The sequence below is a fragment of the Eutrema salsugineum genome, unplaced genomic scaffold, assembly GCF_000478725.1.
Source record: "Eutrema salsugineum unplaced genomic scaffold, Eutsalg1_0 scaffold_10, whole genome shotgun sequence".
Classification (NCBI taxonomy): Eukaryota; Viridiplantae; Streptophyta; class Magnoliopsida; order Brassicales; family Brassicaceae; genus Eutrema; species Eutrema salsugineum.
In genome coordinates, this window is record NW_006256908.1 from 8,318,876 (window position 1) to 8,333,809 (window position 14,934).

At 32.6% G+C, this 14,934-nt stretch overlaps 1 protein-coding gene across 1 annotated transcript; it reads right to left on the reverse strand.

The window, feature by feature from the left end:
• Nucleotides 1-9,267: 9,267 nt before the first annotated feature.
• On the reverse strand, nt 9,268-12,505 carry LOC18027393 (putative glucuronosyltransferase PGSIP8). Its single transcript, XM_006410677.2, has 3 exons — nt 11,935-12,505; nt 10,139-10,599; nt 9,268-10,056 (listed from the first exon to the last, which is right to left on the reverse strand). Exons 1-3 carry the CDS (start codon nt 12,264-12,266, stop codon nt 9,368-9,370), a joined length of 1,482 nt encoding a protein of 493 aa, XP_006410740.1. The 5' UTR covers nt 12,267-12,505; the 3' UTR covers nt 9,268-9,367.
• Between the last annotated feature and the right edge of the window lie 2,429 nt (nt 12,506-14,934).

Sequence of the window (14,934 nt, forward strand, 5' to 3'; positions counted from 1 at the left end):
TTAATCATCACAGCCATTGAATCAGACCAACTAATCCATTAATCATCACAGCTATTGAATCAAACGCAAAAATCAATTTCGTGAAAAAGCCCTCCTAAATTTTAACAATCCAAAGAACTCAATTTTTCTCCAAATTAACAAAACCCTCATTCCAAATTAGAAGAACTCAACCACAACTATAAAACCTCAACTATTACGAATGAAACAACTTACCTTGCTTAATCGGGTTTAGACAATGTAGCAGTCGAAGATACAGTAAAGTGAGATGAAGGGGTAAAAATATCACGAGAGACAAATTTTATTATCTTTTCTATTGACTTTGTTTTTGTTTTTCTCCAGTCATTTTCATGTTTCCTAATTAATTCGCTATTCTCCTTTTTGCCGTGAGCTTATTGGCCCTTATAAAGTTGGAAATGAAATGACCCACTGGCCCATTTTATTTAATGCGTACGACAAAAAAAAATATGTTTAATGCGTGTGATGTATTTATTGTCCTTTTTGTTGGGACTGATTTTCATTGAATTGCAATCTTTTTTTGTTGCTATTAGGACTCTAAAACAAAAAAATAGGAGAATTTTAGACTAAAATCAGATTAATTTCCTGAGAATTGTGAAAGAACATGATAATTTTATCATTTAGAACATTTATACTAAACAACTATCATTGAAATGATATTCGAAAAAGAACTCCTGAATGGTTATATATATTATATATATCCTTTTTATTTATCTTGCAATCAAAAAGTAGTTTTTTATCAACAAATAGTCATTTAAATTTAAAGGATTAAAAGGTTGTAATTGATCCATTGACTCAGTGTCATCTTTGTAATGTACACCATAGTTGGGGACTTGGGGGTAAAATAATATTTTCGGTCTAGAGTATAGACTATTTTGGAGTTTTCTTGATGCTACTTATGTGGTTAGGACTTCAAGTGTATAATCAAGATAAATTAGAGTGAGCTAAAATCGAATTCAAATAATCAGTTTCACTTGATTTTACTTTCAGTAAGATATTTTCTCCTTTAAAACGAACAAGAAAAGGAAAACAGGGAAATTAAAATAGGTTAATTTTTAACAGCATATTGTTACATATATATTGATATGACTAAAACTATCATCAGAATATTTGAAATAACACAGTTTTGTGTTACAGAAATGGTTAAAATGCAATATTTTTAAAAGTTACGTTATATTTGAAAAAAAAAATATGTAAATAGTTGTTTCTCTTCAAATTCACCTATACTGAACAGGGCCACAAGGGTACGTGCCTTGTTTGGATGTGAGCCCTATGTTGCATCGACATCATGGAGCCAAATCAACATCATTGTCAATTATTGGCAACTGTTTTTAGTACATTATTGAGGTTTGATTCTTCTTTCTATACGTGTAATTTACGCAGGCCGCCAAGTGCCAACGCTGTGTTTCATTTCCTATTAATTTTAGAATAATTTCAGTAGACCATTACACAATTTACATTTGTTTATAATAAGTAGTATAAGAATCAATTTAAAATGAGAAATATTAGAGTGCTATTTATAATATTTATTATTCACTTTTTAACATTTGCGTACAACTTTTCTAAATATGTTTATACTATTAAACCAAGATAGAATGTCCTAGTGATTGTTCCATGGATAGGGATAAAATTTGGGTTACTAGTACAGTACTGTTGTTGTTCGGACTTCGGATATTTGAACTCTACACAGACATAATAAATTACTAAATAAATAAAAGAAACATAAGATCGCATATTAGATACGTTAAACTAAAAATTTAAGTGAATCTAAAACTTCTGTTCAAAGCAGGAACACATAAAACATGTTTCAAAATACAAAATATCAAAGTGATTGCGCATACAATCATTGGGACAAATTCAACTCTTGTTTTTGGCTATTATGTTAAGTAAATGTCTATGATTTTTAATTTATTATATTTGAGTAATCTAGAACAAAAGATCGAAAAAAACAGCATATCATATTCGACAACATTTACGTTCAAAGTTTCTTTTGATATGAATATATCGTAAGATAAAGGTATATATATTCCTAATCAAATCAAAACCTGATGGACGAAAAGTACCTTAGGAGTAGGACGAGTGATTTCATAGAAAGTTATTTAATTTTGTTGTATGTGTTTGGAAAACATATACAGTATGATTAGACATATTGATGTGATATATCCAACGATGGCGTATACAAGCTGGAGAATCCTAGGTGATTAGATGTCTAGATCCTAATATTCCATTTTCCAAAACTATAATTTTTTTTCCTTCAATTCCATTTTGACCTACTGGCTGATTATTCAAAGTTTTAGAATCGTCTAGAGTTCGACTCTACCTTACAAGTGACATAAAAAATGGGTTTTATGTGAAGTATGGTGTAAGAAACATTTTTTTCATTTTTTTTGTTTTAACTGTAGAAATCCTAAAGGCTGTCTAGATCTAAAGACCATCATTATCGCAGTAGTTTTAGTGGGTTTCTTAACCCAAAAAGGTAATAAAATAATGTTTAAAGTTTAAAATTAATAAAAATCGATTTTTATTTTGGAGCTGGGAGAATCGGTTCTTCTCGCACAGGTGTCAAATAAGTATGAACAAACTAATTTCTCGCACACGTGTCAAACAGGCATTGAACAAATTATTATTATTTTTTTTTTAAGAAATCTATTGGAGCTTTACCGATATACCACTAAAATTATTAAGTTTCTTAATAAAGTTTTTTAACCCATATTTAATATTAAAAAAATACTTAAGAACCTATTAAGAGTTTTAGGGATAATGATGCTCTAATCTCACAAAATTTTGCATCCGATTAAACATTCAGAAATTCAAAACGCAGCTAGGTGGACAAAAAGAAATCTCCCACTTCAAATTATCACTACTTCAAATGATCATTACTTCAAATTAGAGCGCAAGGCTAAAATGCCATAAACTAGAAAAAAATAATCTACCCTACCATAAATGAATCTAGTGCCATAAATAATTGTGTAATGTCGATTTTAACCTTAATGAAATTGAACTGAATTATTTATTATTTTCTGATTTTCTAATTTCTATTTATTTTATTAAATATCCCCCTCTCATCTTCTTCTCTTCCCTATCATTTGGTTTGATCGATCTTGAAAACGAAATTTAATATGGTGGACTTGCACCTCTGTCTCTTCCTCCTCTTCTGCAATCGATTTTTAATTCTTTACTCTTCTATCATGTGCCATTATTGAAGCTTCAAAATTGAGTAAATTATTCTTATTTGGAGATTTAGGGTTTTCACAATTTAGAAATTTAATTTCCAAAAATTGCTTATTTTGATATACAAATTGGATTGATAACCAAGTTTAATGGGACAATTAGGTTGTTGTACTGGTAATTTGTCGGTGTAGTTCTTGAATCGTAGTGAATTTTAGGTAAATTAGAATTAGAACCCGAGTCCATCAAATCTATGATGATAAGACAATTTGTACAAATGGTACAATTAAATGATATAGGACAATTGATATAAATGGTACAACTAAATGATATAGTAAAATTAATACAAATGGCGTTTTTGCAGTTGTACCTTAATTTAAATTATTATGTTGTAATTGTCCACATAATTTTCGACCATTAAATATCATTTACGAGGTTCTCATATTACAAATTATGATAAATCAGATATTTATAATTTTCTTAATACATATTCTAGTTTTCTTATCAAACATACCTGATAGTGCAAGAAAGATTTTTTTAATGTTAATCATTTTATGATGCAAAAGAGGCAAAATATATGATTTTGCACAACTTGTAATATGAAAACATCGTAAATGCTACTTAATATTCAAAACTCATATGAACAACTACAAAATAATAATCTATACTAAAAGATAACTGCAAAAATGCTCAAATCGCAAAAATACAATTATTAAAAATTTCGTACAACTGGACTCGTAAGGTACAACTATGCACATTTTGACATGTGCGCCGAAAAAATGGAACATGTGCGCCGTTTTGTATATATTTGTACCCTAATAGTCCAATTGTACTAAATTATTAATAGTTGTACTTTAGCGATTTTTAATGTTTTTGCAATTGTACCTTGATATAGATTATTATATCGTAATTGTCCACATAATTGTTGACCATTAAATAACATTTACGAGGTTATCATATTACAAGTTATGAAAAATCAGATATTTATAATTTTTTAATACATATTCTTGTTTTTCCATCAAACATATCTTATAGTATAAGGAAGACTTTGTTAATATTATCCACTTTATGATGCAAAAGAGGCAAAATATATGATTTTGCACAATTTGTAATATAAAACATCATAAATGCTACTTAATATTCAAAAATCATATGGAAAACTACAAAGTAATAATCTATATCAAGGGACAACTGCAAAAATGATAAATTCACAAAAGTACAACTATTAAGAATTTTGTACAACCGGACTCTTAGAGTACAACTGTGTATAAAATGGACGACGCACATGTTCCATTTTGTCAGTTGTACTCAGTTGTACTTAAAGTACATGTTCTATTTTGTCAGTTGTACTTAAAGTATTATTTATAATTAACTGCTTAGTTGTACATTAAGCTAAACGAGATAATTACACCTTATCATTATAGTTTTTTTTTTTCATCCATTATAGTTTTTTCTTTCGTTTTAGTAATCTTGTATTTGAATAAATAAGTTATGAACAAAATTGATGAATAAAGATAAATTTCGTAAAAACCTTATTAATCTTCAAAAAAAACTTTTGTTACATTGCAATGTCAAAACAAATAAATCAAGAAATGTTAGTATTTCCTAAACTTTACAAAGTGACAAGACCATAAGTTATCCACATCAAATGCTCTTTAAGAATCGAAATGCTGATTCCCAAATATTCTTCTTCTGAACCAGCAATGATAAGATACAGAATATAAAAGATTTTCTTTTTCACCAACATGGCTTTCCTCAGTCATCCATATCCCAACCTTTTAAGAGACAGAACTTACAATTTGTCAATTCCTATTGGAAACAAAAACTCTCATCTGTTCTAAGCTTGCTGTAACATAATAAGCATGACAAAACTCACGGTGGGTATAACGATAAAGAAACAAATACCACTTCTCTTTTATTGTCCATGCAGATCTTCTTCAGAGCCACCATTTTCACCAGTTCTGATCTTTTAGCCATGTAAACTTGACTGCAAGAGCAAAACGACAACAATAAACATCCCAAAGCACAACTATAGATTGTAAAAGCTGAATCCTACATTCAAAAATCGCTTATGATTCCATTATGAAACCCCGTGAAACGCAAGTATCCCGAGTACATCCAATAAAACTAAATTGGATTCAAGTAAAAAAGGAAGAATGTGAGAAGTAGTCCCGTTAGTTTCTCGCCGATTTGGTTGAACTTCTCGAAGAATCAACGCTGCGAGATCCCCAAACCAGAGGAGGTTCCTCAAAGTTTAGCTACTCGAAAGCTGCAAGAGCCATCTTCGTTCCTGCGACTACTCCCTCCATTGCCGACGGTTGGAAGAAATAAAGTATCTTTATAACAAAACCATTGCGCTAGAACAATTTGGCCAAACAAAGTTAACCATAGAGTCCAATAACTGAGCTCTCTCGCATCCCAAATGATCCAACAAAGTAAACGAATCATTTGCCATTATCGTTGTCATGCGACACAAAATCAAAGCAAATTGAGTGAAGCAAACAAAACCAATTTCACAATTGCTGAATTGAAGTAAGAGCAGTCATAAAGCACATAATCATGGGTCGTATAATTTCTAAGAGCCGCCACAAACTACGAAATGTGATTTTTAATGTCGAAAAAAAAACAAAGTTGTGTCGATGATTCCGTCGGAATTCGACTTTAATGAAAACCCAACACCAACAAAAAGAAACTGAAGAGCTCATAACAGGTAGATGATTCATCAACCGAAGCTATACAAACTTAAATATTTCCAGGAAAGAAAAAAAAAGAGGATTCAGGACATGAAAAATCTCACCGTGATGATAACGAAAGTTTTGAGAGAGGAAGAAAGTTTACGAAAGTTGATATGGAGTGATTAATCTCCCTAATTCGAAGAGAGAAGATTCAACCAGATTTTGGAGAGAGTTATCAGACTGCAACGAATGAAAGAGAATAAGAACACGATTTAGTTGATGAAGATGAAGAAATTAGGGTGTAATATTTAATTATTTGGGATAAATAAAAATATTTAAGTGAGTTGGGTGGGTGGATATTCATGGGTTATTGGGTTTGGATGGGTAGAATTGTAGTTAAGTTGTAATTTTAGAGACTTATAAGGAGAATGAAGGAATTTCTATGATTTTCTGTATTAAAACAAAATCAAAAAGAAATTAAATTATGTGGTGATGGCAAATGGGCACATTCTTTAGCGTTTTATGGCATTGCAGCATTTGATTCTTCAAATTATCACTGGGCTAAGACGACTTGGTTAACATTTTTCCATCTTAATTTCTTTAAGAAAAGAAAGAAAGTAATAATAATACAGAGTGAGTCATCATGAAACACCAAGCAATCACTCAAACCTCAAAAATCAATAACGCAAGCATATTTAATCATCATCGCATAATCACACGTGCTCTATAGTCCGTTATAAACCCGACTCCAGCACCCACAACTCACCGTGATTCAACATTTGTATTTCCACATACACACCGGACATGCAGATCTTCAAAGCCACAAGTGATACACAATTACAAACCATCATATCTATCCAGGATTTGAATAATAACTGAGGTAGCCGTGCTAATATAATTACCTGGCATTTAGTTATATAGTCTTTAGATATATACTTTGGATAGTAATTATAAATACCTATGTTAAACGTATCTGATTTATGAACAATGTTATCTGAAATTCATAAATTGGTTCGGAAACTTATAATCTAATCATCTAGTGGTCTAGGATTCTGATGATTGCCATCATTAATTGGTTACTAGAACTTGAAAGAAAAAAAAAAAAAACCATGAACATACGAGACTATCTCTGGATGCGCAGCAATAATCATTAGTTTAGAATTAAAGGGGTATGAAAGAACATGGGGAAATCTAGACACTGTCCTTAGAAATGTTTCTCTTTACAGCAAAAATAATTTAAACTAAAAATAAATAAAAAAAGTAGAAGGAACGTCCAAAATTTCAGAGAATCTACTGAAGAAGTTAGAATTGGTGGGCTGAGGTGCACGTGCTAGGTTAGCAACGTACGATCGCCATTGTACGAAAGAGACGAAAGTGGAATTTGTAATAAGTTCACTCTGTATAATATTGGTGGCGGCTTTAAATATTACAAATCTATACAATTCCAGTACGTGGCGAAGCTACATTACTGATTACAAATCTATATAATTCCAGTATGTGGTCTATAAAAGGTAAGGCCCCCAAAAAAAATATCAGTGAGGTTGAGGCTATATGACAAAATACGTGGAGCAAAGGATATGAACATGGACGCATTGATGTTTCATTGTGTTGATCTTATATATCGATGAAAATAAGTTTACATGAGTGGGTTTAATTTTAGAGTTAATTTGATAAATGGCAATAGAGAAAATTTATTTCAGAAAATGACATACTGAAAAGTTGTCTTCAAAAACTATAAAAAAGGCAGTGCTAAAAGTCTAGATGAAGTTTAGTTCGAGGTTTTATTAGATGCACCTTTATATATATATATATATATATATATATAACTTGCTATTCAGAAGCTTATAGTTATATGACTGAAACATAAGTCTATTTGATAATTAGATGTCCATAAAAATAACATGAAATATAAAACGTATGCCATAACAATTATATGATAAGAGGAAAAATTGTCTAAATCCTTAATTCAATAAAGATGTCTAGATAGAAAAATGATAAAAAATTATGAATCCTACAAGATGATGGGGATATTAACCTATAATGTTAACAAAGAATTAAACTTAACCTATTACGTACGTTCGTTAGACAAAATGGCGTGGGTATAAAGTTAACCTACACTGTTCAGTATGGGACAAAAGGACATATGTATAATATAAAAGAATTAAACTTAACCTATTACGTACGTTCGTTAATTAGACAAAATGGCGTGGGTATAAATTTAACCTACACTGTTCAGTATGGGACAAAAGGACATATGTATAGTATAGTGTATCTTGGGCACCTAATGCAGCTCATCCTTTCATGGATTCGAACCTAGTCACTTTACTAGAAAAAAGGCATAGTCACAAACCATTGGACTATGCTATACGAAAGATGTGTATAATCTTGAGATGGAATCATGTCTAAGTAGGCATTAAAAAAAAAGATCCTGAAATCAGGAGAAACACATACCTACTAATATGTGGAATGAAAACAAACGTCGTAGGCCCTCTGTCAAAAGTAAGCTCCTCTGGAAAAATCAAGATGTCGTTGTTGATATTCAAGCATAAGGACATAAATAAGTTTAAAACAGAAACACAAGCCAATGTTAGTTCCAGCATAAACTCAAAAGCAAAGCATAAAAAATACTTGACCAAGTAGATTTATGATCTATATATATAAACACATGGTCCAAACGGTGTTGCGATTCAACGTTTAGTGAAAGAAATTTTCAAATGTTAACGAATGCGTTTGATTTTTTTCCGGTTCGATTCTTGAGTTGATAAAAACTGAAAATCATAATAGGAAAGTTGTATTAGGTTGGTACTAATTTTTCAAAATTGATACTGACCATATATGATAAACAAAACTTATTTATGGATATAGATGTGGTTTGGGCCAATAGGCGATTAAGTGGCCCAAAAAACGAAAAACGACGCCTGTCTTGGTCTATTCTAACCTATGTATGTATGATGTATCTATTTATATTCTTAAAGAAAACCCATAAGGGTGGTGGGTGCGTGGAACAGCGGAACTTGGGAAAAAAAAAATGCGAAGTTTAACATTTTAGCTTGACTTTAACTAGAGTATAAGTTAAGCGTTTAGCTGAAGCTGTATGATACTAAAAGTGTGGGTTTCTATGGCTTAAGTGTGCTTTTTGTAACGAGAGATATGAAATCAGGACACACAAGAACAGAGAGGAACAGAGTGTACTTGCTCAATCGTTGTAAACTCAAGTTCTAATGGATTCTAGGATGTTTTCGGGAAAGATGTTGTAGGCTAAACCACCCTGGTTTTCCGATCTCGTAAATCGTTTGTCTTCATGAACTTTCACTTCTAAATCTTCATTTCTTTGTGATTTGAATTCAAGAGACAAGAACAAACAAGATTTATACCAGCAAAATTGATAATTTTAGTTAAGTAAAAGAAATAAGGTTAGGGTGTGTTGATATAAAATGTAATGTGAATGAAACAATAATAATTAATAATCCTTTATATATACAAAACCAATATACGTCAAATGAACACTCCTAATACAATTTGCTGAAGCCTGAAGTGACACCTGAATCTCCCAATCTCGGAAACAACACCTCTTTCTCAATCAAAACCTGGAGATGCTTCGTGATCTTGAGGAATGAAACCCACACAAAGGGTGCACAACAAAATGCGTATCCAAAAACCGACAAGGCTCTCACAACTCCATCAGGGTACCAAGGGAAGGCCATGACAAGAAGCGTCCCAAGAATTCCGACCCATGGAGTGAGAACAGGAAGCGTTGGGAGGAGGAGAGTGTTGATTGGTATGGAAGATAGAGCAAAAGAAGCCACCAAGTAGAGCGACCAGCCAATGAGTGGGTGTATGGTGTGAGGGATGGTGAAGAATGGGAACACGTAGGCTGCGACTACAGAGAGAAGAGCTATGAACTTAAAACCCGTTTGGATCGCTGTTAAGTTGCGGTCAGAGCGGCGATAACATAGCTTGGTTACGTTAGGACGAGCTAGCCGTGTGACCACTATGATCCCTAGGTAGAACATTGCTTGGATTATGACCAAAGGCATCTCTGCTGAGTACCCTATAGTGACACGACGCTGCTCGTGCCATGAGAGACCTAGTGGAAGAACAGGCCATGACCACCAGTACCATGGCTTTAACCAAACAGCTCCTGGGAATGTAATCACACTGTTTGGTCCACATGGTATGTTCCAACGTAGTTTAAGATCTGAAAGTAGATAATGATCATGTTATTACATTATCCAAACAAGATCGATTACTTGAAAGAGACAAAAAACAATGAGACTTACAGAAATAAGAAGCGTCCATTTGGTAGCCTAAGGGAAGTCTCAAATGGCCAGTGAGCACAGAGCCATTACCAGGAGGACGAAAGAGAGGCTGGTCAAGAAGATCAGAGAAGTAACTGACAAGAAAGCCTTGATCAGCTCCATCTGGATTCTTTCTTCCAACTTGTAGCTCATGGAGCATGTCACTGAACACTTCCATCGACGGTTGCAAGACGAAGAGGCCAGTGTGGAAGATGCAAGGGTTTATGAAGACGGCGCAGAAGCGTCCACACTGGAACAGCTCATCGGTTTTCTTAAGGAAGAGATTGTCAGCATCAAGCATGACCACACGGTCGTAATCAGACAAAGCCCAAGCGTAAAGCTTGTTCAGAGTAAGCTTGAATCTACTGTTGAAGTTGGTCTGTCTCCTATAAGGATTATCAACATTTTCAACTCTCACCACTTTAGCTCCATCTTCCTCTTCCCTGTTCACACATATAAACACTCATTAGTATCCACACCACATGCATGATTTTGTATATTTTTCGTATTTGTATATGCATGTCAAGTCTTAGTGTTAAAAAATTATTGTTTCATTATTGCATGAGATTTGACATGTAGACGTTATTGCATGATCTATACAGCAGAGTGGCCGGCAATAAATTAATAATGTATATCAAATTTGACCAAAACATGTACAGCTCTTTCTTGCTTCCAAAAGGTTTTTCAATCAGGACACTAAAGTCAAACAATCCTTTCATTCAAAGAACTAAGTTGTAATTGTTTTCGATCGCTTTTAGTTCCTAATTCTACGCTTGTTTCAACTTTTTTGGGTGAATTGTTGACCAAGGTTCTTACTACGATACTATGGTTTTTTCAATATTTGAAAAAAAAATTGATTGTTTATGAGGTTAATACCATCCGGACCCCTTAACTTCCACCAAATAGGCAGTTGACTTCAACCAAAAAAAAAAAGAAAGAAATAAAAGCAATTGATAAAGAAATCGACGTGTCTACGTAATACAATAAAAATACGGATGATAATACTGAAATATAAAGAATATGATAGATGACAAAATAAAAGAATTATAAACCTATACGAGACGACACCTAACGAGTTTTTGAAATTAGATATTATTGCTTAATTGATATCAATGGCTAACATTTAAGAAAATGTATATAATACTGTAGTAGATATTTCTATACAGAGAGGCGCGTAGTCTAGTCAATATTGGAGAGGGCGTAAATTGGACTTAAATGCGTGGGTCTATTTATTAGTGTCATTTGTGTCAACAACATATATCTACTCGTCATTTGATTCTCCTCAACCTTTTTTTTTTTTTTTGGGTCAAAATTCTCCTCAACTTTTACTTGACTTTTATCATTACATAGCAAGGACGGAAAAAAAAAACAAAACAAAAAAATCGGAAAAAAACAAAACAAAACAAAAACGGAAAAATTTAAAACAAAAAAGCAGTTTCTCAATGTATTTATGAAGAATCAAAACCTACTAAACCCTATGTTTTTGGTTTCGGTAATTTCTATGAACTTTTTTTTGACGTCCAATTCTATGAATAAGTCTGAAGTTGTCTCTTTCGGACATTTTCTAAGCTGAATTCAATTTCCAAGAAAGAAAGAAAGAGACCAACCTTTGTCGAAGACATATAAAATATCCCTATTTTCATTAAAATGAATTTATATAATTTATATTATTCCAGCGTAATATTGGTCTACGTATTGAAAACGACGACGTTTGAAAATGGTCGGCAGAAGTAGTGGACGCGAGAAACAGAGGAAGAAGAAGAAGAAGAAAGACTTACAAGGTTCGAACCCATCGGAGAGGGACGTCGAGAGAAGCGATGACGACAAGATCAGCTTCCACGTTTAGACTTCTCAGCGATCTGATCAAGACACGTGTCGCCACGTAGAACTCGTAGTCCCTTGGCGTCCCCATGTACATCATCGTTGCGTAGGCGTTCTTATGCTCCGGCCGCCTCGTCTTTAAACCCCGATCCGCCACCGCCGCGTTTGCGGTCTCTATCGCCGTTTCCTGCGGTTGCAGCAGCTGTCTTTCTCGATACGCCGTCGTTTCGATTATCAAAAGGGATAGAACAAAACAGAGTAACACTAATAAACCTCTCTGCAAATCCATTTCTGATTTCTCTGTACAATGTCCGAACTCGGAACAAATAAATATAAAGAATAATCAAGAATCTGAATTTTATGAAGGGAATTTGTAAACGCATACGCGTATATATACACAAACAATGTATCAAAGAGAGAGAGAGGAAGGTTTCTGGGAGACTGTGAAGGGTTAAAAAGGTATAAAGGCGAGTGGCCAATGAGAAAATTATTATAATGATACTTTTATTTTCTTAAATTATAAGAAGAAAAATGTTGTGCTATTACCTGTGTTAATTACCATTAGCTATTAATCACTGTAAACTCCAACTTTAATTTACACCAAGGAATTTATGATGCTTTCCATTTTCCGATGCAAATCCGTACACCGTTGATTTACTTCCACATTGATCGAATTCTACATTTTCCAATGGAAATTTAAAAACTTTTCTTGTAACTGAAAATTGAAATCTAGTTTGAATTCTTTTTATTCCAGATTATAAAGGTCAAAAGAAATACACCTCGCATATGTCTTTAGTCACATTTTTTGGACTAGAGAGATGTGTAACGCTATTTAGTCTGTAACGCACAAGAAGATGGTGAGTTAAGATTTGCTTAATTTTTTCTAATAAAATAAAAGGTGAGTCATGCAAGTAACCGTGTTTTTAATCTATATATTTTTGTTGGCAGCTAATGTTATATGGAAATGGTCAATTTTGGACCATGTGGGCTGAGCCTTCGTCCTCTTGGCAAATGGCAAGTGGTGTGCAATCTCATCCTGGTTCAATATTTATTTGTTTCTCCTACGTATATATGTAGAAAATGGTTTCTATTACTACTTTCTTTGTACTACCACAAAAGATATTTTTACCTTTGAACGTGATGTTTTGTATTTTTAGAACAAACAAAAAAATTATTGATTTTCCTCCTATATATGTCCTTAAAGCTCTACATTTCATTAATACTGTGTAGATATTATTTACAAATGTATGTTTATTATTTTTTTTAACAAGGTTTCTGAATTGGTCTGCCTCTTGTAGTTCGTATGGTGTGTCTGGGCACGTAAATGTAACACATTAGGTGTTCGGTGCTTGAGCAAAGCAAAAGCCGCAGAACCAAAATGACAACCAAAGCTTGTTCATTTGGGGTAATAAGTCACAACCAATCTTTGTTTATGTACAACAAAAAAAGTCAAATATGCTTGTTGCTTTAAAGGGTCAAAAAGAATTTGTTTGATATGACGATACAGAAAAATATTAATTGCTTTGATGGATATGAGTTCTCTCTTTGTGAAGGATGGGAAAAAAACATTTTGAAAAAATATGAGAGTTCTCTCTGTTGGAAACTTTTTTTAAAAAAAAAACAGTATTGGAGACACATATGGTGGAAAGCGAGAAATATTAATGTTCTAGAAGTCTTTGAAATAAAATTCAGTATGTTTGAGTTAACAAAAAACAGTATTTGTGACTTCATTCAGTGTAAGAGTGGATTGTATTGAAGGCTTGCAACTAATTGTTTGTTTGGTTGTGTTCTGATCCAAAAAAAAAAAAGATAACACAAAGCAATATGTTAAATGAAAAAAGAGCTGTGAGCGATATGGAAATAATAAAAATAAAATAAAAAGGTACAAAAATAAATGAAGATAATATTTTGGTAGAAGTAATATGATCACTTTAAGTAACAACTATCAAAACGATATACTTTGATCTTGTTGTTACCGTAAAAAAGTTAACAGGGAAAAAAATACTACGGATTTTAATAATAACCTCAAAATAAAAGGTTACAAAAATGACTATTGCGAAAGATAAACGGAAAGCAGAGTCCATTCCGAGCCAAATAAGATTGTTCTAAAAAGACTGTATTAGACTTCCAATTGTGGGTATCTATCATTGACTAACTAGTATTTGTAAAGATGCATTTTAAATTTTTAATACATAATAACCACTTACTTAAAGCACACGTATTTTGAATTTGATATACTACTATCACAAAAATATCGGAGGAAAATGGATAAAAGGGGAAAGAGGAAGGAAAGGAAGGAAAGAGGGAAAGGCAGGAACGTTGACTGATCAACAATCAATCATACGACTCCTCTTTTGTGTGAAACCGTGTCAGTTCCATTCCATAATGTCTGAAATGGTCTCTGAGATGCTTACAAGTTACACCCACCAAGTGCCTCGTCGTGTGTTGACTTATACATAGGTATTTACATTTCAGCTGACCGAATATAAATTATAGCATACGTTGAAAATTTGTTTACCAAGCTACATATGATAAGATAATGACTCTATTATTAAATTGAAATGATTAACCCAAATCACAGTTTTATTTACGTTCGGATTCACATATCTATTTTTCAAAATTTGTTAATCAAAATATAAACTTGAAGGGTAGTATGTAATATTTTAACCTACAAACTGGAAGATAATATAGTATATTGAAAATAATCGTTTTTTCTTATAAATTTTAATGACATACTTAGAAATTTAAATAAGGGTTATCGACTGATTGTGGAGGCCAAGTAATAAACACAAAAAACAAGTTATCGACTTATTCAAAATGGCTTGTTCGAGTAGATAGAGAGGATTCAACATGTCGGTCAACATCAATGATCAAGTTTTTTTTTTTTTTAATTACTATATATTTGGTTTGCACATATTTTGGAGATTAATCGGAGTTTAGGCCATAGATCAATTTTG